Raw genomic sequence first — 25581 nt, 5'->3', positions numbered from 1 at the left:
ATAGTATACATCATAAAATATTTTTTTTATTTTATCTAATATTGTTTAATAGTTTCATTATCAATAAGTCAACAAAATTTCTTCAGTATAACACATCAATTATTGGGCGCAATATCACTTATAAAAAGCTCATAAGAATAATAATAATCGCACAAGAATCATTATATCTCCAATTCATCAATGCAATATTATCCTTTTAAAACTTTGTAAAAATACATGGAGTATTATTAAGATTGTCATATATTTCTCATCTTACAATTTTATAATTTTTTCATGATTTTTCCTTTCTTTCAATAATATTAAAATCTTTTGTATTTTCATCTTGATTAGGAAACCAGGATGAAAATACCATTAAATATTTTATTGAGAGCAATTTAATAGCAATATAATTACTATTAATATTGCTGACACTACTTGCATTTAATTGTTGAGTTAATGGTATTTCAAAACTATGTAGGTAATGTAAGCATATTAAACCTTTTTAAAACAAAAAATTTTTATTTTTCAGAAAATTTTCTAACTTGACCATTTTCAATTTTCACATTTCCTAGTTCTATGGCAACTCTGTTGTTATCACAGAGTTGCTATGCGAATGAAAAGGTTAAAAAATTCATTTGCCACACGCTCCGACGATTTATAAAACAGAACAAAAGCCAAAAAAACGTAGGCAGCTCCAATAACATTGAATTTCAATTATTTAGCAATCAATGAAATATGTAACTTTTATATATAAAAGGATTAATTTCGATTAATCTACCAAACAAATACATATGTAGAAAAAACTATTGTTCCAATATCGTTATATAGTAACCGATTACTAGCCGTCGAGGCACGCAAAAGGATTCAATAAATCGTTTCGAATGATACGCCAGACGACCATTGTTTAGCTTTTTTTTTTCTACGAAGGCATCAACCGTATGATGGGTTCATGGTCAAACAATGACTTGAATCTGCCAACAGTAGGCACAGTTAATTCGTCTGAAGATTTCCATTCGCGAATTTCCAGCGAGCTATTCAATGTTAATTTTCGAGACGACGAGCAAACGTAAATAAAAGATATCATTTCAACAATGGCTTTGTTTTCTTTGTTTTAGAATTTCCTTATTTTACGTAGTATCGACCGATCGGAAAACAATTCCACGGAAATAGAAAAACCCGTAAAATTCGTCACCGGGTCTTGGACCTTGTCCAAGTCAACAATTTTATCGAAGATATGTAATAACTAAATGGGGTACATGAGAATCGTCATCAGTTTCATCCTTAACCTTACCACCCACGCGATTTGGCAGATATCATTACGAAGATTGCACAAAAAAAGCAAAGATATATTTTCCAAAAAAGAAAAAAAAAGAAAAAAAAGTTGATCTGACAATCAATGATTCATACGTTGCAGACACGTCTCTTTCTTTCCTACTTTTTTTCTATGAATTATTTTGGAGATTATATTTTTCCTAAAGGGAAAAATGTATAGTATCTTAAATTTTCTTTATATTTAAAAAATTATGAGACATTTTGTTTCTGTAAAGAAGTTATTCTATTTATACTATACCTTGATATCCAGGAAGCGAGGTCAATGTATAGGACTGGCATTCTTTAATTTTCGTCTGTCTTGTAACCTGGATTTCAATGAAGACTCGTGGCGCTGGGTTCGATTTTAATAAATAATTTGCAAGTCGAAATTTGCTTAATTTCAATTGTTTAAAAGTGGTAAGAAAATATAAAAGCTATGCGTTTTGCGAGTTATCTCCGATTCATACTCAGATTCATTATTAGAATGCCAATGCTTCGCGAATACAGTAGTATTTCTAATGCCCTAATTTCATTAGGGCGAGGATAGCCTGATATTGCATCAAGCTATTCTTCTGATTAAATGAACTACAATATTCACGAAATGTCGGCATTCTAATAATGAATACAGAAATAACTCGCGAAACAGCTTCTATAGATACCCGTATAGATACTCATGGGAGCCTCCAAAGAATTCATTAGTGATAAGAAAATGTTAATTTATCGAATGAATATTTACAATTCATAATATTGTTTATCAGATGTATTTATCAATATTTATGCACATGTTTATGATGTTCTAATGTAATAGAGCTCCATTCAAATCCTTTAGACTCTATTTCTATAATATCATTGATTAGCTCTGCTTCTATTCTAAATAGAATTATTGTCATCATAAATTAAAGATATTCACTTCCATATATGTATTATAATTTTCGATAGGTAATTGTCTGATTTTTGAATCGTCATAAGAATTATAAGTCTTTATAAACAGAAAAAAAAATATATATATATATATAAACTACGTAATAGGTTTTATTTCCCTTTCGAGAATTTGTAACATTTCTTTTGCGATATAATGCGATTAGAAAGTTGAAGGTGCGATTATACTAATTACGATGATGAAAATCTTTATAGCGAATATTAACGTCGTTAGCGGTTTATGCGCAATGGAAACAAGCTATAATTATCGCTTTCAAATGCAATTCTTCAATCTTGGAAAATCTGACAGGAAAATACTTTCACTATGCAATACAACAAATTGATCTAATTTTGAATAGAATTACTAAGAAATCAGCTGATCGCAGGAAGAAACAATTTAAAGGAGCTGCGAAGGTTAACTTGTAACTTTTCCTTTCTCTTTCGCTTATGCTTGCACGCGATGATGATTCCACTACTCGGTATCGAGTTGCTCGAGATTGGCCATGACCTTGCCAAAGCTCGCGTGATCTCAGTGAACGAGTGAGCCTAACGGAAGAGATTGCAGACAAATAGCTCGATTGTGCTTTTACGATGATTCAACGTCTGTGATTTTGCCAAAGTTATCTAATTATAAAACTTCAATGTGCTATCGCGTATCGAATATAGGAATGATCCATTAAGAAGCCTGAATATCTGGTTGGCAAGCATGTTATCTCCAACGATTCCACGATTGAAAACAGGCCACGAAATTGTTCATCCGTTGAGAAAATATTGAAATAACCAGTTGCATTATTGACAGATAACTGCACTCGACAGCTGCGATAGCAGAGAAAATAAACTCTAACACATCTGGGATACGAGATTATCAATCAATTAATTCAAATCTCTCTAGAATAATGTCAAGAATGATTCGTGGCAATGCCATGCAAAATAGGAAATACAATTTCTTTTATATGAAACAGATGCAAGTGGATTCCAACTATTTGTTTATCTGAGATCAATTTACTTCCTTATTTTTGATGAGTCTTATCGATTAAAAAACTCATCGTATGCGAGACTCCACATAATAAGAATTTCTTCTTTCATCAAGCAATCCATTGAGCATGAAAAAGTGTGCGTCATTATTGCTTACCGTTGCACGAATAAATTGCATGTTCGCACAGCATTCATTAATTGACGCAATTAGTAAAAGTTCAATGAAAGACTTTCTTTGAAATTCAGGGAGAATAATAAGCGTTAATTAGCTTGCATTTATTTACACAATAATCGAAGCTCGACAATTATACTCATAATATGTACTCTCTTTGTGTAAGATTGAAAATTAAACTCACAATTGTAACGAAAAGAAGGTAAGGTTTAAAACGCGTTTTTATCTCTTATGTAGCCTTTGATGCGAGCCATTCTCGCGGCAATCATAATCACAATATATCTTATTGTGACAAAAATTAATGTGACGCAACCGCGCTATTTGCGTACTATATATCAGATTTTAAAGCTACATCTGGCTACAAAAAAAAAAGACATTAATATCGCGTATTCAGACATCTAGTAGTCTTGCTTGTAGGTTACTTATATAAAAAATAAATCTTAAACAAAATGTTTTCCGATGGACTTTTGCTCACTGAAAACAAATCCGGCGAAATTGGTTTATCATATCAGGTTTCCGAGAAAACTGAAGTTAAATGTTAAAAAAATACCAAAATTGGTATTTTTGGTCATGTTTACCTTTTTTCAATTTCATTTATTTTAAAATGTTATCTTTTACTTGTAAAATGAATTTATAATTATTACAGTATGATTTTGTTTCATATGCATAATCAGCATAAATTAATGCATATGTAAAATGATTTATAATAGCTATTTATGCATACAAAAAAAAATCGTATCATAATGAATATAAATTTATATTATCACATAAATAAAAGATGACATTTTAAAATGACGTAAGTAAAATTGAAAAAATTTTTGGCTACAACAAAATGATAAATGTGGCAAAAAATTTGGCTCAATCGTCTCGAAAAACTGTGATAGGCCAATTTCATCGCTATTCAGATTCTCAAGAAGTGTTTAACTGTGTTATTCATCGTTAAAATTTGTCCTTGCGTCTTTGATTCTATCGATCCCGCGCGATCGATAACACCTTTTTTTTAATAAATCGCGCGAACCCTCACAAATTAATATAATTTATTATAACGCGAAAGAAACAGCACTTTGTTCGTTTGAGATTTTACTGCGATATCGTTGAGTTTCAGTGTTCAGTCATTGACCTAGAAGATCAGGAAGTAATACGGAGAAGAAATTACTACTATTCATTAAGCACGCCTTCACAGCAGTCTTAAATTAAAGCAGAAAAGTATAAAGAGCATTTTAATTAATTCGTTTTAATTAATTAAATCGGTAATTCGTGCCCGCATTCCGCATGACTCATCCTCATGCGACCACTCAAGATGCATGGTTAATGAAGCGCAATGTGAATAAGAGTGTCTCTGAGAGCCTAATTGGTGTCAAATTTCAAGAGCAATTTATCTGAGAGACGCGACAATTATAGTTTGAAAAAATATATAATTTTTAGCTTGTGTCTGTAAAACACGAAAACAACTTCATTATTAATGTCAAAATAAAGTAAAATAAAATTATAATTAAATTAAAATAATGTAAAATATTAAAATGAAAATATTAAATATTAATTAAAATATTAAATAATAATTAAAATATTAATTAAATAAAAATAAAAATAAAAGTATTAATTAAGATTAAAATAACGATAATATTAATTTAATATGGGACATTGCATATCCACTAGTGCGCAAATTTGTGCTCTTTATGAAAGTATAAGTGCAGTCTGAAATTGAAAATATATATTTAGAATGTTATTCGCTCATGCATTCTTTTTCTAATCTCAGTCTAACGTCTCGCATAATTTGTAGGTTGTTTATCCACAGCGATAAGACGGGTAAAACGAATAAGACGTGCTAGTATGCGCGGCAGACACGACTCTATAAATATTTTGTAGTGATTTATTGCACACTTTATGGAGTTTGCACAATGAAAGCGGATTGATTGTTATTCTCAAGACTTCTCTTTATATCCAAAACGATTCTAATGCAAATTTGTATCTTTCATAAACGCGCTATGAGAGAAACGTCAATTTAGAAACACATCGTTTCAATGTTTCATTTTGAAAATTATTTGAATCACTACTAGTATTTGTTACCTCTTCAAAACTCGACAAAATGAAATTCTAAATGTTCATAAATTTTCAAAATCCTATATTGAAACACTCTGATATGTGTGACATAAAAGACGCTTCTTTATCTCTCGACAAATCACTCTTGATGTAAATTTATTTCCCGGCGAATGCGACCGATGACACTCGCATCGGCACTCACGTATTATTATATGTTCATGAATCGTTCCGAACAACGAGGGTCAAGAACAGGTCTTGATGGGACTTGCTGAGGCTCGAGCGCACTGATCACGACTGACAGCCTCCATGAAGACTTCATGGAGAAGCTCTATTGCCGGTTAGAATGACGTGGGAACAGAGGGGGAGAGATCGTTCACTCGCGGTATTGGTCTCAGTAAAGCTACTGGTTCCCTCTCTCGCATACTCTCCCCTTTTTTCTTGCAACTTTCTTTGACAATGAAATAGGGAGACACATGTATTCGCAGAATACCGAATACGTTTTTTTACGAGATCGTTAAAGTATATTTTTATACGATTTAAAATTTTCTGTTAAAATACACTTTGACGAGCATTTATGACAAGAAAGAGCTCATCTCTTTTAATCATATTTTAATTTTAATTATTTAATTAATCACTTTTGAATTATTAGTAAATATTTCTTGAATATCTTCATGGTGTTTACCATAAGATATAGAATATAGATTAAGTGATTAGAACGACACAGATTAAGTTTGTATTCAAAAATTATTTGTATGTAAATTCTTATTATGAAACGAATATTAGCGAAAATTGTATTGCATCATATGTTGTCAAAGATAAGAAAGAATATATTCTATTCAAGGATTAAAACTTACCTATAAGTTCCTTTGCTCTGTGGACTCTCATAATCAATACGTCTACGTTTATGCTCATATTGTGGGGAGCCTACAGAATGTGAACGTGTTCTCGAATGGCTACGAGATCGGTGACGCCTCCTGCTTCGTGGCATCTGTAATACAAACCGGATATTTTTTACTTATAATCTGTACGAAAAGAAATCATATGTTCTACTATTAATATATATTTATTTAAAACATTTATATTTTGATATTATATATTATTATAATTTTATATTTATAAGTAAAATATATAATTAAAGATTTTTTAACAGATCTTTTTTTAACTTCAAGATCTGTCGAGTGTTGGAAAGCCAGATTAAGTATTTGATGTTAAAAATAAAATAAAAGTTTAAATCAGAAAGAAGCGTCTGTATTACTGTGTAAATAGTTAACATACATACACACACATACACGCGCGCGCACGCACACATACACACATCATATATATATATATATATATATATATATATATATATATATGTGTATAAAATACATGTGGCGGTAACGTTTATTATTTTCTGCATAAAATTCTATATAATGCAAAGGATTTATAGACAGAAGTATTAGGATGGTTTAGTAACTTTAGATAGATGATCTAAATAGTGTATATTCGATGAGGATTATTTTTGCTCTTCATTGAAGACCCTCTATGAAGAGAAGCAAAATAAAAGAGGTCAGTGCATAAGCTAGGCGGAGATAGAAAAATAGGCGACAGCGATAGCACAAGTAAGATGCATGTTGTGATTTAACGTCGCCAGTTGTAAAGTCTGTTCGCATTATTTATATGGCACTTTCTATACTCTCTTAGAGCTTCTTTACATTCGCTCCATTTTAAATAGAAAATGAGAGAAACATATATCGCACAAAAAAGAAAAGATCGATTTTGTTCTTTTATTCTCCAAAGAAAACAGTTGCGTCTGGTAACGTTTATTGCATTAATTTATTTCATTTCCTGCTTATATAGGTTCAGAAAATAATATAAATCTGAAAAAGAAAAACTAATAAAAAATCTCTCATTAATTACGCTTATTAATCCAGACATTTAAGACAAACATAATTCAATTGATGAACATTATATTCATTTCTAACGCTAATCTTAATTTCTTATTTTGTCGATTCTTATTGTAAATTATTGTTTTATTATCATACAATATGTCCTTATGTTAGTAAATAATTATTTCTTTCATTAATAGAAACAATAGAAAAATATATTTAAATTTTGCGAGAAAAAACATATAATGTAAAGGACGTAAAATGTGGATAAATCCATAATTATTAGAGAAATCCTTTTAGAAACAAAATAATTCCTTTAAAATATTTACAGTTCTAACACACTTAAAGAAATAATCACATGTTAACACTAAAGTCCCAAACATAATGATTATCACAGGCAATAAAAAGGAAAGAATAAAAAAATACAGGCAGTATATCTCAAACTACCAGAAATTTCTTTACATTCATACACGGTTTCTGATAGGTTAAAATTTAATGCCCGTGTTCATTTTTTGTTCTTATTGCCTGAGCTTTTAATTGTTCTTTTCATTTAGTCATAAATTAACACAAGTATCGCTATATCTTTATTACTCACTGGAATACCAAGAAAGAATAATGTTTGTGACTAGTATCACCAAATGGAAAACATTAAATAGGCCTATTCTTTTTGACTGAACTTTTGCACCGGCTCATCTTTCTTCTTTTTCTGCCCACGAGAAAAGAAGAGGAAGAGAGATGAACTGGTACAAAAGTTCAGCCAAAAAGAACAGACCTAGTATGTCCGACCTTTAAAAAAAAAACACGCTGCGTGTTAAACCTAGATTAGACTTGAAATTGAGATTTAATTGGAATTTGACAAATCAAAGCAAAGTTTACAAAACTTGATATTGTTTTCTTTCTTTTTGATTAAATTGAAATCCAATCTCAATCTCTAGTTCGATGTAGGCTTTATACAAGTTGTTTTCTACTTACATAAAAAAAACTCATAAGTTTCATTTATGACGTCATACGTCAGTATGAATACATGTTCCTTTTCATTCTGACATGTGAGATTCAACTGAGTTTTTATCTACTATCTGTATAAGCTCGGAACTGCTTTACTGAGTCTAGTTAATGCTCATTTCCATCAATGTAAATTAACTTTAATCTCGGTTCGACTTAAAGGTCATTTATACTGGCCGTAATCTGATTATGCTGTAATCTGTAAGAACTGACTTAATTACAGTCGAATGAGAGGAATAATCAGCTATGATTAGTCAATGACTATATTTACACGACACCCTTAATCGGATTTAATAATATCCACAGTTATAAAAATGGCCAATTATAGTAATTCCATTCTTTACAAGAATAGAATGACTAAATATGTAGTTATGAAACTCACTAATAGCTGTGATAAGTGAGTTTCATACTATGAACACGGGCATTAAATTTTAACCTATCAGAAACCGTGTATGAATGTAAAGAAATTTCTGGTAGTTTGAGATATACTGCCTGTATTTTTTTATTCTTTCCTTTTTATTGCCTGTGATAATCATTATGTTTGGGACTTTAGTGTTAACTACAGATGTTATTAAACTCGATTAAGAGCAAAGTGTAAACGTAGTCAATTCTTATAAATTACGACATAAGATAACAAATTATGGCTAGTATAAATAATTCTTTACTTTCCATTTTTTTCTAAATCTAAAGTTAACTTTTCATGCATAGTATGCTGCGACAGCAAAATGTGTCTGATCCATACTTTCAACAACTGATTGGAAATGCATTAACTCACAAAAAATTTTTAATCAATGATAGCATTTTGCTGCCACAGAACACTGCGCATGAAAAGTCAGCTTTAGAACTAGAAATAAATAAAGAATAAGTTGAAGATTAAAAGTCTGTTTTTTATTCCTACATTAAACTGCACTTCTTTCTCGCTTCCACTAAATATCATAAAAACATATGTCTATTTCGCTTTAAGTTTTAAAAATGTATACTAGTTCAACTACAGAATACAGACCTTAAAATTAATCTACATTAATGGAAGCAGATATAACTCATATTAAAAGTGAGTTATAAACCTGTATTAATTTCTAATTTCTTTATCGTTATGCGATAACTTCGTTACCAAATTAATCAAGTAGTAACATTATTATTGGAGTACAAAATACTCGCATAACTTTAAAGATTCACAATCAGTGTGAAAATGGAAAGCACTATGGACACAGTATTAATCTAGAATATTCTAGTCTAGAAAATGGGTTAGTCCCACACCGAGTTGATGTAACCGAGCCAGACCATCATGCGTGCGATTACAATTTATGAAAAATGAGGTGCGACAAGATGAGAAGGCAGGTATATATCCGATAAGATCGACAAACGCGAATCGAACCGGTGACGGAGCAACGACAGCGCGAATATTAACGGAGTCGAAGACCGAGAACGATACGTGGCAGATTCGCGTGATACGGGCGCCGAATAGAGTCACCGGAGGGAACTCCGTACCCGAAGTCTTATACCGGAGCCATACTGCGTGTACTTACGTTGGTAAGGCGGAACAGGCTCACTTGATCCCAAATGAATTCGATGACGGCCGATATCCAGGAGCGTGTGGATGACGCTTGCGGTACGACACTGTTTTTCGACAACCACGTGGACATCGGCTCAAAAAATTCTGCAAAACGTGGGCAATCGCATTCGTGAGAGCGTCACAGACACCGTACAGATTAGCCCACTCCGCGAGAAGAGGGGAGGGGAGGGGGGAGAGGGGAAGTAGAGAAGAAAGGTAAAGAAAAAAAAAGAATCCGTCGAGAAGATCAGCGTTGGATATTTAAGGACAACGCAACGAGTGAGGTCTCTTTTTTTTTCTCTCTCTCTCTCTCTCTCTCGAAAGAGTCGTGCATTTTTTATGTTGCGTCACACCTACTCGAATCGCGCGCGTATTCGTGACCTTCCAGACACGCTCCCGCCAAAACGACACGTACGCGGCCGAAAATCGCGTGAATCGCGGCGAAAAAGATGACGCGAAGGCGTGCGACGAACGGCGGTACGATGAAAAAATTAGTGCCGTGAACATAGGCGCGCGCGTGGCTTCGCCGTCGAGGATCGATGATGGCGCATCATGCCTCGAGGAGGCATCTTGGGCACCATCGATGGCGATCGCGAGATTCGGAATCGAAGAAATCGCGCGCGGCGACGTCGCGTGGCCCTTCGTCGATCGGATGAGGCGGTTATTGAAGCAAATGAAATGGAAAGCGTGTGCGAGGGATGCGTAAAAGAGGACGCAGACGATACACCATAAGGGGGGACACCTTCCAAGCATCGGCGGCCATCTTGGAATTACAGAGAGTGCACCAAGCGCGATGCAGCATACACGTACAGATCCCAGCCGGATAACACACGCAGATTCGTTAGTCACGTCACGAGCTGGATGCGGATTACGTTATGGAGTGCGGACTTACGTCGGATAGGCAGAATAGGCTCGCTTGGTCCCAGAATTGAACCCACTAAACACAAGAATGCCAAAGAGCACCGACAGCGTGCGATGTACGACAGTGTTGTGTGACAACGACGTGGGACTTTGGATCAATGCGATTGGCGAGACCTCTTCGGTTTCACTCGACGATTGTCGGCGAGCCAGGGACGGCTCTATTGGCACCTCGGCCCTTCGTAAGTCTTATATAGCTTTTACATCATAAATATCCGAAATTCGACAACACGATGAAACTGCCCAATTATGATGTAAGAATAAAGGTATTTCGTGCAATCGATAACCAATCAAAAAATTAGATCAAAATGTTACAAGCCAATGTAGAATCGCTGTTAGAAATTTATCAATAAAAAATTCACTCCAAAATTATATTCGATCGTCATTATGCGCAATAAATCACCTTGTATTCTTACATCATGTGTCTGATAATATTTGACTACCAACGATATTGAAACTTCATACGTCAATAGATTTACTTGTAAGGAACTACAATTTATAATTTACCGATATATTAAAACAAAACTCTAGAATTAGTAGTGTGTCAAAGTTTGTAAGATTTTGTGCAACATCGTCTTCCCAAAAATTCTAGCATAAAAACTTTTAGTCAAATTAAAAGTAAAATAAAGAAACTTGATAAAAACAATTGCATATAGATTTTTCTAAAACATCACGCGAACTTGCACGTTTTGATGATTATAAACAAGCTTATTTTTTTTTATCAATGTAAAATCTCAAATAAAAATAATTCTTAACTGCCTTAATTTGTTTATAACTTCGCGGCCTTTTTGTTCAATGCTTCGATTATGTGCCACTAACAAATGACTCCTAAAAATTTGCCATCCCTGCAAGTAGTCGATGACGCACGAAGTGAAGCGAATGCGCACGAAATCAAAGTACTCCAGAATACCGGAACTTCTGATTTGAAGAAGTTTCATCTGTGCCACTTACGTATTATCGTAAGGATTATTGCGATCGATCGTAATATGTTAAAATAAAATTTTTGATAATAATGCATTTATCATATTAACCAAAATATGTACATTTTTCTGAATACTTTTTGAAACGTTGCCGCGTATAGATAAACGTATTATTGATAAACATGACCTTCACACATTCATACTTCCATTCAGAGAAGAATTAAATATTTTGGAAATCATCAGAAAAATAGTAAGAAGTTCAAATGCTGTGTGAGTATATAGTCAAACACCTATAATTTTATTCAAAGAATTATTTACGTAACGTCTACTATCTACCGTAGATAACATTATTAGTCATAATGATAAATACGTAGCGATTAGAAACGAATTTCATGAAACTTAAAATTAAGTAGAAGAAAATTTATCGACGAATGCGTATATAAACGTATATATATTTGAGGATGTTTAATTAAGAACTTTCAAAACCTAATTCTCTCGCGGGGAATAATTATAAATACATAATATCAAACAAAAATTTCGAGTAAACGTACGTTATGTCCCCGTAAATAAACTGATGTTATTTACTGTTATTTTAACATTCAAATGATCGCTGTGTTTCAAATTTACTGCAACGCTTTGAAAATCTTTAATTTGCGTTACGTACACAATAGATTTTCAGTACCGGCAATCAATTTTGGAATATAACCATCGTCAGCTTGTTTGCTGGGGTTTAAGGTCTATCCTCTAGTAGCACAATTATTAGCACAATGTATGACCAAATATTGGCCCAATATATCCCAACGTTTAACCAAAGTATCGCTAATAAATTGCTATTAGGGTCCAGACAAACTTGTATAGCTGCATAACTATAATATATGCATAAAGAAAATTATCCAGTTACATTTTTGTCGTAAAAACGCAGAAAAAATGCAATTGGATAATTTTCTTTATTACGTTTATACAGCTATACACGTTTATCTAAATAAGTCCTTAATCGAGCATCGCACAGTTTTATACACCACGGAAATTTTTTGCGTACCTGTCTCCATACATTCTTAGATATCCACATAAAGCCTTTGTGCAGCAGTTGCTCTATCATGTGCCAGATCATAATCGACTTTGGCGAAGAACTGCGAGCAAAAGAAGGATATTTCGACAAATAGATAGGCCATATATGAATATATATATGGTACTGGACACAAACATATAGAAACGAATGAAACCAGACCGATAACTGACGGGATGGATGATTCGTAGGTGGCACCACACCGCGAGTATCGTTTGAACGAAAGCAGTATTGTTATCATTTTTGTTTTCAGCGTGTTTCCCCGCACAATTCAATAATGATCATTCGACGAACTACATGTAAATTTGAATTACAAAGAAACGCGCAAAAGTCGTCCCGAGAGATACATAATGATAGTATTTTAACGGGATGACGCAATGCTGCGATCCGGAAAAAAAATGGAGATAACGAAACAACATTTCGTACAAGCAGCCATTCTTTTATGCAGTGTTGCGTAAGTATAACTGCGTTAAGCTGATAAAATTGATTAGAGAGTATTCAGAATAATTTTTTATTATGGTTGCTTTTCCTATACTTATAGCGAAGTTTCGGTTGGACGCACTAGTGTATATTAAAACCATTGTGCAGTAATTTAAATCTATGTAAAAGTAAAATGCAAATAGTTTAAATTATAAAATACGGATTTTACTTACAGCACAATAAAATGAAAAGATTTCTTGGTTTAATCCGTTTTTATCCTTATATTAAACATATACTTTTTATGTCAAAGTATGAGGGCTTTAATGTGCATACTGAATGCAACCAATCACTATTAAATTCATTGAAGAACTAAAGGCTGCAAGAAGCAATCATATTAAAGAATCAGCAAGCGCTAACTGATTTTTTAATATGATTGGTTCTTGCCGTTAGTTCTTTACTAAGTATAGGATCTAAGTATAGAAATCAATCATATTGATTCAATCATATTAATCAAAAAACTAGACGTTCATTAATGAGCTTTCTCTGCTGAACGCAGCTATTAATTTCTCACCACGTTACACTCATGGATTTAAAACTAGTCACAAGAGGCACTTGCTGTTACAATAGTACGTTTTTACCTGAGTTACTACACCAAACGAGATGTACTTTGACGGATCATGGGAAAAGTAGTTTGCTGCCGTCGTCGCGATCGCACCTTCCGGGATCGTCCATAGTTCCCTGCAGGTGTTCTGCAAAGAAGTGTTCATATTGAATTAGATTTTTTTTTAAACCCAAATTTCTCTTTGCGATTCGTTTTTTTTCTTTCTTTTTTTCTCCAATGTGGACAGAAAAGAAAGAAAGTGTACAAACTGTGCAAGAAATTTAACTAAAAAAGACCTTTTGTTTGTAGACCTGTTCTTTTTAGCTTCTTGTAGATTTATTTGTCCTCTTTTTCTCTCCATGTTAAAGAAACAAAGAGAAAAAATAAACGATGCAAGAAGTTAAAAAGAAGAAATCTGAATGCATTACGCTGGAATACTTTGATATTATAATTAAAGTTTACATTTTGCAACAAATGAAAGATGCTGTGTGACCTTAGTTCTGTTTTTATTCTTGCGCTTTCTGAAATGATGCGATAAGTTGAAACAAAGTATATTTATTTTGCTTCAACTTATTGCACACTAAGAGCGGGAATAAAAAACACTTCTAAATCGGATTCAGTTATCAGATAGTTATTCCACTAAAAGCATACGAATTTTGCAAAAAGAAAAAAGATATGTATGTATATATTAACGCAAATGCATATAAATGACATGTTCTCTTTACTGTCAGATTATATTATAAACAACAAACAAGTGAAAAACAGAAATATTTTACAGGAGATGCGATTTGTAAGATACATTTTAGCTCTACTGCCATGTACATGGAAGAATTACGCGCGATTACACAAAGGTGTTAATCTTCATACAGTCGACAGAACGTCGATATCAGTACGAGCGCCAGCTCGATCGTCTCGCAAAGGAGACCACGTGACACACTAGTCTTGCGCCAAAACATAATGTAACATAGGTACGCAGCACGGAATAAATGAGATTGCAATTGATTGACATCGACAATCTGAGTTAACTGAATTCTCAGTTAATCACCGTTGCTTTTCAAGTTACAGCCTCATGTGCGGTAGCAGAAGAGATTTAACTGAGAGGAAAGGGGATGGATCTGAAGATGACGTCGTAACCCAGAAGGGGTAAGCAGATGTGCATCGACTACCTGCACAGCAAGACAAGGCCGACTGACACGACCGGTCCAAATTGTCAAGCAACGGGGCATGTCACGAACACTCCTCGGGGATAGTCTGAGGAGAGAACGCAGCGCGGTACTTGCACACATCACAATCGCGCGTGTGATACTCACCAAGAATACTTGCTGTAGATAATGCACCCCATCGTCGGGGTGCGCTTGCGCCGGCGCGGTGGAACTCACCCCGAGTACGACATGCGGACATTTAGATGTTGGGTGAAGGTCAACACCAGGTGGCCCATCGGGAATTTTGGTATCCATTGTTTGGTATCCACGAGTCTCGTCCCAAGTCCTAAAACAATCTTTATGCGCCGGGAGAAAGAGGGAGGAACCAGGAGATGTTCGTCGTATAAGATGTTGCATTGCTATGATTTCGCTATGAAAAATTATAATAGATCACGCGGACTTACAGATCGAAAAGCATCTGCGGATCGGAACGTGTCCCCGACGGCAGCGGCCGCGACAAGTCGCCGACGAAGATCTAAGTCACGTTCCTGTCGCTTTTTCGGATTTTGAGTGACTCTGACGTAAGATGCGCTTCATGCAAGAACAAGCTACGGTCAACTTTCGCGCGCACTCTCGCTGGCAAATTCGGGTTGATTGTATTCAGTTATACTGAAAAAGAGAAATTAATTTTAATAAATATTCGTTTGAATAGATATTTAGATATTCTAAATAGATATTTATTAAATGTAAACATATGTTTATTTGAAGACTATTAATTTGATTTAACTTTAATCATTTTTCTATTAATTAAATATTTATTGGAAGTAAATAATTATTTACATATTAAAAAAAAATATGTATTAAAATTTAAAATCTTTTTTATTCTTGCACTCTCTGAATTGGTGCACATGTTGCAATAAATTGAAGTGAAACAAATGTATGTTTGTTTTACTTCACCTTATTGCAACATGTGCACCAATTCAGAGAGTGCAAGAATAAAAAAGATCTTAAATTTTAATACATATTTTTTTTTAATATGTGTTTTAGTTCAGAGAGTTTAGGAATTAAAAAACAGATCTTTAAAAAAATTTTTTGTAGTGTACGATGCAGAGAATAGATATCAATGGGTGGTATTAAAAAGGTATAAAAAGATGTTTTATGAGCATTGCATATAAATAAAATGTCTATGTGTGATTCTTCAACGTTTCTCTTCTTCTTCAATAACGTTTCATCTTCTGAGATTCAATATCATGTTTTGAAAGCAATGCAACTCAAACCTCATACTTTCATCTTTGGAAAGGATTTCCATCTCTATTAAGACTTTTTTAATGCAAATTCACGTTGATGACAAATACAGTTCGTCAAGTTTCCTTTTGATTTGTTTTATTTCTAGCACAATAGTTTTTATATGATTCAACTGCAAGGACGAAGCAATGCTCGTCGATGCAAGTCGATAAAGCTTGAAATAGTATATATATTTTGCATAATGTATAACGTGAGCAGTAGGAATAGGAAACGATATCCAGCATAGTATATTAACTCAAAAACATCCAACCACCGAAATTGTGTCAATAGGTCACACGTGGAAACTCTATATGGGACATTCAGGAGCTGCACGCCAACTATGTGTTCTGCTTAAAATTCTAATACCGTTTAAAGCACAATTATATTGATATCCTTTGTTAATTGAAAAAATTCTATTTATTAAAAATGTATAATTTCCATACATTAATTGCATAAATATGTGTTAAACAATAAATGTGTGTTAAAATCAAATTATATTTTAAAATAAATAAACAATACTAAACAATAACAAATTTTTCCGAACTGCTTCATGACACGTATTACTTGTAGATATTATTAATCATATGTAAACAAGTATTAAGAAAATAGTACGAAAACGAAGGAAAAGCGAGAACGATGTCCGAGATCATCATCAAATTAACGTAACTGAATTTTCGATTTAAGTCATAAATAGTTACTACCTATTGGGTTAGTTAAGAAAGCCAGGTATAGGAACTAGAAGCATCTGTGAACATCGAGCTGCGAGATCCAGCGAGATCGCGCACGATGAGGTTTCCTCCTAACCACCCCGTCCGAGTGATGGGATCGATGCGGTTGCCATGACGACGGAACCGTCAGAGAGGCCGAATCGCGTGCGGATGACGGCTGCTGCTGGCGAGCAGGCGGACGAGCGGACGGGGGTATCAGCGGCGCGCACGACGATGCAGTGGCGACGTCGCCACCGTTGAGAGCTCGCGTACGGCTCTCGGAGGCGATCTCGTTTATACTGCCTCGTCCGCTGGCCGGACCGATCCCTCTTCCCCGAGGCAGCGGGCACCGCGCGTTCGCCTTTGCACGACGCTGTTCCGGGACGACGAGCGACCGCGCCATGCGGCGGCGGTGTCGGGCTCGTCGCACCAGGACACCGACACGTACGGAGCGCGGTGTCAGGACGACAAGAGGATGCCCGACGGACCCGATACGCCACATCTGGACGAGACGTCGGCCAAAGTCCTGCTGCTGCGACGATGGAGCGAAATGCCGCGGCACCTTCAATTTAATCCCCACATCCTCACCGGCTACAGACCGCTCATGACCATCCGCCAGTGCCTCGGTAGCCTTTTCTACATCCACAACGAGACCGTCAACATCCTGACGCACGGTGAGACGGAAATCTGTCGCGATTACATACTTTGTGATTATGAACACAATGCTATTAGAATGAAAACGCTAAAAAGCTTATTTTTTTCTTTTAACGTACTATTAATTATTTTAACGTATGCAATTTTCGTCCTGCAATTTTTTTCCTGTGTCGCATGACGTGAATCTTTTCAGAGTTGCCTACGCGATTGATAGAGTGTGTACCAAAGTTACACAAATCTCAAGAAAGATAATATTTTAATTTATTAACTGTTGTAATTATAATATAAAGAATTTTCTTTTTCTTTTTCTAAGTGTTTTGAATTTTTAATTCTAGAGCAAGTTAATGCTTTGGAATTAGATGCTTAAAAATATGAAAGAAAATTATTCGTTGCGATAATAAAATTTTCGCCTCCGAAATAGGACATTATTCGTTGAACTTCTTAATGAGCTTAATGTTGATAAAGTACGCGAGGAAAATTTTTGTATTCAGAAGAGATTTTCTCTCTTTCTTATAACATGTTTAGATAAATAATAAATAATTTTCTTACCATAGGAAATCTGTGATAGTGGATTCTTAAATGTGGCTTAATTCCAATTGGATTAATTCCAAATTTGAATTAAATTTGACTTTTTCGCTGCTTTGATGAAAAGAAAGAGAGAGAAAGAGAGATGGTATGCTGCAAAATAAAATAGAATAAATCAAATGCAAAATACTTTGAAACTCCGCGAAACAAAATTGAATCCTGAAATAGTAGCTATCATTATTCTTCACGCGATCAACTGTATTCCGTCCAAAGAATACGCAGTTATATCACGTAAAAGGTTTGCCATCCTCGTGATTGGATTACCTGGAAAAGTAGATTAAGTCCCTTAAGGGCTTTAAAGTCAAGGTGTATATTATCAAGGTCAACTTCCGTGAAAATATCGCGCTCAACGAAGACGCATTGCAGGGTAACGAACGATCGATGAAAGCGAACCCATATGATATTCCTTCTCTGTTAAAGCTGATTCATTGATAAATTTCTAATCACTGACCGAATGTCAATCAAATACATTCTAAACATCCGCGAACGATAAAACATTACGAACACATTTGAAATTGCAATCCTTTTATAGCGAGATTAGATAGCTCTTCTTTCTGTCGCTCCTTAAAATTAAACAAATTATCCTTATATTTTTTTTCCTTCATTCAAAGGAGAAACTAAGAAAGCCATTCAAATGTCCTGTTTTTGATGAATCATCCCGTATAAATCTCATGTATCGACTGGTGCACATGTGTGTGAAATAAAATCTTAGTAGGTCATAACTATCCATGTAGATGAAAGAGAACTCATTAATATACTTGAAATTGTTTTTTCAGAAAATTGAACTATGTTATGAATTCCTCTACACCCATCAATTTTTCCCGTTTTCAATTTTTAACGTTTCTCAATTCTTAATTATCAATATAATATTGGATAGTTACTTCTGAGGTAGAAAATGACTCAAAAATTAAGAAACTTGTTCAGAAATTAAAGTTTGTTCCTGACGAACAATACACTTCTTTAATGGAAATATCAACATGTTCTTTATAAATTATAAAAGATATAATTCTTAAACTTCTGGAGACCAAAGAGTTCATAAAAATAGATTCTCACAGCTTAAGATATATCATCAATTTTCTAACATCAAAGAACTTTATTCCATGATAGATTTATCCGAAAGCATTCTGTACGAGCGATCGTGTGTGCTTATAGGATTTGCTATCCTGTACATGTTGGTGACTGTACCACATCTACTTCCATGGAATACAAAAGGGACACTCGTGGGAGTTCTTTCCTGGTGCCATTTTATCGGTGCTGTTAGTCCGTGGATTGGATCCTTCCTATATCATCTCTTCATGAACGTAAACTACGACGAAGTTCTCTACAGAACACTGTTGAAAGTCGACATGATTGGCATATGGCTGTGCCAGAGTTTCGGTGTGTGATCTATTTATAAAGGCTAATATACAATATGTTTTTTGTTTCTTGATTTTTACCACTTTTTACTTGCCTTTTTGTCTCTTACTCAATTTCTTTGTTTACTTCAATTTCTCTTTACCCGAGATAAAAGTTCATAGACTTCAAAAGAGATAAGAAACGTAAAAAAAAACGCAATTGTCGATAAGATAATTCCGTCATAAAAAAAGAAAAAGCAAGAAATGAGGTAAAAAGAAGAAATAGGAAGCAAAGAATACCCTATAAATTAGGCTTTAATAAAAACTTTTCCGAATGTGCTGAAAAAACAGATATATATGTATGATTAGAGCTCAAATTTACAAGATTTTATTTTACAAATAACTTTTCATATGGATCTTAATTAAATTTTGAAATTATTTTTTGATCGATTTCTACTTCAGATGAAGAAAGTTTTAAATAAAAAAATGGCTACGAGAACAGTTCGTTTAGTAGCAAATAGACGCTTCTCTATTTCACGCACAAATATTTCAGGAGCTATACCGATGATGGCAGCCGCTGTTCATTGCCTTGCGGATAATGTCTGGTATTGCTGCATTTTTATTTATTGCTCTCTTAGTATGTGGGGACTTTTAAAGGTATTTTTAGCTTGCATCTGATTCAACGACGCTTTGTGGCGATAAAACATTTAAACATTAATGTGATTCATAGGCAATGACTGCTAAATCACCCTGGGAAAGACGTTTATGTTTTGCCCCTCCTTTCCTAATGAGAATGTTGATCATGATGTTAAGATGTTTCGATATTGGTGGCGGATCACCTGAGGCTCTTATTCATATAATATTACAGGTGCATTTTGAATATGATTCCAGATAGCCGCGTGTACTAAATATTAGAGGTAATGCTGATGTAGGAATAAATTCCAGGATCTCATAGCTGTGATAGGTGCAACCATTGGCGCTCTTCGCATTCCAGAGAAATGGATTCCCGGCCGATTGGATTTAGTGCTGAATTCTCATAATGTGATGCATGTAATGGTCGTCCTAGCGGTATGTTCTATGCATTCCGCAACCTTAAAGGATCTCGCCTGGATGTCTGATCCGTTTACGTGCAATAAAACAAGCTCTCTTCCTTCGGATCGCGAAGAATTGTGATTGAATCATGAAGAACGCGACGGCTTGCTGCAGTCTGTGATAAACCGAGCCTATAACAACTGGCGATTAGTCGAGCGTTTCGACATTTGGAGACCAGAAAGTGCTGAATTCTATAATATAAATTTAAGGATATTGAAAAAAAAATATATATATATACATATTATATATATATTACAGAGTTTATATAATACAGAGTTATTTAATTTATGTAATTATTGCGGGACGGTTTAGGTACAATCATGAGTACAAAGTATGTACGGTTACTTATCATATCGAATGCTTAAATAATGGGATATTTGTGGAGTTTTTCTGCAAATACATAAATAAGCAAGGTAAAATTGGAAATTGACGGGTATGATGCGAGAAAGAAATAATGTTTATTTTGTTAAAAATAAATATTTTATTTTACAATTTACTTTTGATAATATAATGAAATATTTCTTTCCAGCTTTTGATACAGTTTTGTATCAAAAGAATATAATCTTTCTTATTGAGTGAAGATATTATTTAAAAGATACTGATGCAATTTATTTACAGATTTTAAATTCCTTTCTATCTTAAATTTTTTTTAACACTAATATTATTTTGTATATTTTGTATTAAATTATTGTTATTGAAGAAATCCGACAATTAAATAAAAAAATCTACATCTTTTCTTTTGTAATTAATATTTGTAAAAGAGAAAAAACACAATATAAAAATTCAAATATTAAGAATGAATTTTATGCAAAATTATTATATTTGCTATTTTTCCTTATAACTCGCTTATTCTTTATATGATTACCTGAAGAACATATAATATAAGTTTATATTGGAAGAAGTTAGGAATTTACTAGAGTCAATTGTATATACTTTATTAACATATGTGAGAGAAAGTAAGTTAAAGATGATCTGGAAAGCAATACAAGCACAATACGATGTGATGCAATAAGTTAAAGTGCGGCAGTCTTCACGGGTCCGTATTCGAAAGCCGAATCATATTATATTTAATAGCATAGATTATATTTAATATATAATTCATGTTAGTACAGAAATGAAAAAAAAATTAAATTTTAAATTTACAGCTATTTTATTAAATTTATTAAACATTAATTACATTCAGAAAAAATTTTCGAGAGAGAGAATTCGAAAACATGATATTTTTTAATGATATTTTTTTTAATTGATTTATTTCTTGAATTGGAATGATAAAAACTTGTGATCGTATCAGACTATGTTTGAAACAAAATTTCAGAAACAGTTTAAATATATTTTTAAAAAAATTATTCGAGTAAGATTAAAAATTCTCGGACTGTGTAGACTTTGATCAGAGATATCCAATAACATATTCTGAACGTCCATTTCTTTAAATCAGTTACGCTTTATAATATATTCAGAGATGAAATTATTTCAATATATCAGTGGATGCTGGTTCAATTCCACTATAGTAAGATAATTCGTTGTTCAGGTGATACTGAACCGATAATAAATTATTCTAAAGGTCAGCTAATTCTATTTCGGCATTCAGAAATAGGAAAAGTAGAAATGTAAATTTCAATTTAGATGAGTAATTCATATATATTATAATATATATAGCGAATTGATATACACAGTAAAAATCAGTTACAGATTTACGATTTTATGTAAAAATTATTTAGTAGCAAAAAGAGCAATTGATAGTAATACAGAGTACGAACATATATTTCACATGTCCCGCAAGAGTTGATATGTTGTATTTTGTACCACACAAGTGTACATCGTTATATTCTCATTGCATAAATAAGATCATACAATATTTCAGTGCTTGCTATTTTTTATTATATATAATTATACAAAATTATATACACAATTTAAAAAATTTACATAAATTTTATTCAATTAACACTTTTTAAACTTAAGTAAAGCTGAGCAATAATTAATTGATAAACAAAACTACGTAATTACATTCTTCAGTACATACTTTGTTAAGTTCTGAAGTATGCAACTCATTGCGATGTAAGGCACTATAATCTAGTGCTTAAATAATTATATTAGATCTGTATAAATAAGTTATACACTTTCACGATTGGAAGTGTTATCATCGTAAATCTTTAAGAATAGTTGTGATTTGCAGGTTGTATAATATACAATAGGAAACTGTTATAATAGAATACAATGCGTGATATAAGATAAATAAAATATCTTGAAAAATATGTATACGTACTTAATATAATTCAAAGAAAAGTACACTTAATTACATATTCATCTTTGTTTTCAGTTTTATAACATACTGAGAATTCACTACATTCACTATTTTTCTTCTGTAAGAATAATTCGATAATTGTACTCTCATGATTCATATGATTTGTTTGTTGTCAGTTCATTACTATAATGGGACTTCGCTCTCTTGAGTATAACTCTTTACCCTGCTGAATTTAAGAGGTGGATATCTACCACCAATCGGCGACGCCCTGAATTCCCTTACAGATGGTTCCTTTAGACAAATCTTCGCTTCCTGTCCATTTTTATATTTTGTGAAAATACTGTAGCTGATCCATTTCAATTGCGAGTTTACTCTTCTATGATGATTCTGTATTTCAAATTCCTACGATTACATGTATGGGAAAATGTATTAACTGATTTTTGATAATATTCAATTTCAGATATATTTATTACTTACAATATGAAACGTTTGTTCACCACTATCATGCACCGGTTCTCTTTTTTTCCTTCTGTAGAAATTGATTCCTTTAGTTTCTTGTCTTTTCAATACAAGTGTCACATAATTATCATGTAATCGAAAATGACCAATTAGAACTGATGGATTGCGTGGTATGCGATTTCGTAAGGAATTTACACAGATTTGAGCTTCCTCAGTCGAAGTCAACATTAAAACTCTTCCTTCGGGAAAAAATCTAAGTGCAAGAAAAATATTGTGAAAAATTTTTCACTTCGGATGTCATAATATGATAGCAAGAAAATAGAATCTTTGCAGATATTACAATAATATTTCTGTATACCTCAGGTACCGGAAATATTCAACGAGATGCCATGGTCTGTAAAAACGGTCTTGGAAATTATTTTCTCCATCGCGTATGTAACTTGTTTTATTTATGTAACATCCGTTGTATCTTAATCTAGGCCGTTGCAAGTACATATCCCTCCACGATTTGTATTTCGGTTCGCAAGTACCACAGTTTACACCCCATACCCTATTGAAAACAATTCCAATTTAATAACCAATAATCATGCTAATATCTTTCAATATTTACCTAACGCACGCAAGTCGCCAGATCTCCGTGTCTCGTGCAGATATGTAAAATCCGCGGCATACTCTTGAAAACATTTCTAACGATCGAAAATCCAGTTCAGAAGACACAACCCATCTCAGAATGTAAAGCACTATCTCCATAGGTAATGCAGAGATATGTGTTGTCTGAAATAACATAAAGTAAATTGAATTGAAAGTGAATTGAAGGAAGTTGAATATAGAATGCAGCACATTTTAATTACAACCCTGTATAAATATTTCGTACATTTAAAATTACAACACAAACTATTACAACATAAATGTTAAAAATAATATACTTACACTTTGTTCGAATTTTGGAAAACATACACATTGATTGCGATTTACAATTTTAGACAACTTCAAAAATAAATCAGTTTCTTCTTCGTCAATTTCATTATGATTTTCGCTGTCGTTAGTACTTGAAAAATCATTGTCTAGTGTATCACAACAATCATCAGTATCGAATCTGTCTCTTGCTTTTGCTTTTGTTGATTCATACAAACGCACTTCAATATCAGGAACTAATTGTACCGCACGCTTATAAAACTGAATTGCCTCATAAAACTTTCTGCTTTGTTCGTGTTCAATACCTTTAAGAAATAAATTCTTTGCCTGAAACAAGAAATATTTTTATAGAAATGTTATAAGAGTACAAAACTTATTTCGACAATAATTACTATACCTTGCTTTCGATAGAAGCTTCATCATTTGCGACCTCAATGTTAGGCTGATTTGGTGAATACGTCTTTGATGTATCACGCTTAGGTGATATCGTTAACTCACGTTGCCATTGTTCCCTGAAAGATGTTAAGGTATCTTCAATGTTTGTTTCTTCTTGCAAAGAAGACGCCTCCTGATCATCGCCTTCATCCGTGTCATTGCTAGATTCACTGCAGTGGTTCTGTCAACGCATAAAGTAATAAATAGATGCTAAATGTTCAATTACATGAATTTATTAATACAAATTTAATAAAGATCTTATAGAACATAATCTTTATATAAGTCAACTGTTTGAAATATTATTAAGTACAACATCAAACAGTACATATATTATAGATATTATATAATAAAATGTTTTCTGAACAAAAAAATTAGTAAACACAAATATGCATCTATAAAATAATTTGAATCTACATTTATTCAAGATAGATCTGAGATATATTTACGTAAAATTAATAATATATAAATAAATTTTCGAAAGATATAAAAAGCAAATGTAATCAGTACATGTAATTAAGAAATGCGACATGAAGGTTTCATAAAAAAAGATCATTCCTTAAAATAAAAGGTAAAAGAATTCGAAAACTAATTGTGTGTTCTACTACTAAATTAAGAAATTTGTAAATAGCGTGGTCAATCAACTTGATTTCGGAGAGACTCATTCAACGAAATGACGCAACATATTGCGGAATGGGATATCGGCTGTCCGGTCAGAGGTTAGCCCGTCACCAATTACTCCGGCATTCGATTACGTGCCTGCCTCGCGACGACAGTGACGGACAATTACGTTCTCACGTACCATTTTTTCTTCCTATTCAATCCCGATGGCTTTCTTCCCTCAGCGCATGTACTCTCGGTCGGAAAAGCGCACGACACAGCGAAAGCACAATTTCGCCAATAGTACCGCCGCCATGGTTCTCGCCTTTCTGCGTTTCTCACCAAGGAAGGCGAAGGTCGTTGCGCGACCGACGTGCGTACAGTTCGATG

General features: G+C 33.4%; 3 protein-coding genes and 1 long non-coding RNA gene across 12 annotated transcripts; 2 read left to right on the top strand and 2 right to left on the bottom strand.

Moving 5' to 3' along the window:
* Nucleotides 1-6245: 6245 nt before the first annotated feature.
* LOC147908539 (uncharacterized) lies at nt 6246-15202 on the bottom strand. 5 transcript variants are annotated; one of them, XM_087409576.1, is made up of 4 exons: nt 14912-15202; nt 13783-13893; nt 12698-12788; nt 6250-6383 (listed from the first exon to the last, which is right to left on the bottom strand). In XM_087409576.1, exons 1-3 carry the CDS (start codon nt 15200-15202, stop codon nt 12714-12716), a joined length of 477 nt encoding a protein of 158 aa, XP_087265702.1. In that variant the 3' UTR covers nt 6250-6383; nt 12698-12713. The 5 variants fall into 5 exon arrangements, with proteins under 5 accessions (XP_087265701.1, XP_087265702.1, XP_087265705.1 ...); XM_087409579.1 differs by lacking the exon at nt 6250-6383 and adding an exon at nt 9817-9925; XM_087409578.1 differs by lacking the exon at nt 6250-6383 and adding an exon at nt 10791-10916.
* Nucleotides 10770-16255, top strand: LOC105151064 (uncharacterized). 4 transcript variants are annotated; one of them, XR_846788.2, is made up of 4 exons: nt 10780-10920; nt 12978-13178; nt 14524-14713; nt 14805-16255. It is a non-coding gene; the product is annotated as an uncharacterized LOC105151064 (long non-coding RNA). The 4 variants fall into 4 exon arrangements; XR_015546189.1 differs by having other exon boundaries at nt 13701-14713; XR_015546187.1 differs by having other exon boundaries at nt 10770-10920; nt 12978-14713.
* Nucleotides 16256-17269: 1014 nt separating this feature from the next.
* LOC105151068 (progestin and adipoQ receptor family member 4) lies at nt 17270-22795 on the top strand. Its single transcript, XM_011064561.2, has 5 exons — nt 17270-17552; nt 19270-19494; nt 20005-20108; nt 20182-20319; nt 20397-22795. The coding sequence occupies exons 1-5, from the start codon at nt 17354-17356 to the stop codon at nt 20622-20624; spliced, it is 894 nt and encodes a 297-aa protein (XP_011062863.1). The 5' UTR covers nt 17270-17353; the 3' UTR covers nt 20625-22795.
* On the bottom strand, nt 22399-25543 carry LOC105151069 (F-box only protein 9). Of its 2 annotated transcripts, none has more exons than XM_011064563.2 (7): nt 25394-25543; nt 24557-24775; nt 24175-24486; nt 23855-24018; nt 23603-23794; nt 23263-23497; nt 22399-23172 (listed from the first exon to the last, which is right to left on the bottom strand). In XM_011064563.2, the coding sequence occupies exons 1-7, from the start codon at nt 25394-25396 to the stop codon at nt 22969-22971; spliced, it is 1329 nt and encodes a 442-aa protein (XP_011062865.1). In that variant the 5' UTR covers nt 25397-25543; the 3' UTR covers nt 22399-22968. The 2 variants fall into 2 exon arrangements, with proteins under 2 accessions (XP_011062865.1, XP_011062864.1); XM_011064562.2 differs by having other exon boundaries at nt 22399-23187; nt 25394-25542.
* Between the last annotated feature and the right edge of the window lie 38 nt (nt 25544-25581).

The sequence above is a fragment of the Acromyrmex echinatior genome, chromosome 9 (genome assembly GCF_024713525.1).
Source record: "Acromyrmex echinatior isolate Ae372 chromosome 9, ASM2471352v2, whole genome shotgun sequence".
Lineage (NCBI taxonomy): Eukaryota > Metazoa > Arthropoda > Insecta > Hymenoptera > Formicidae > Acromyrmex > Acromyrmex echinatior.
Note: the sequence above shows the minus strand (reverse complement) of the source record. Positions and strands in the feature narration are given on the sequence as shown.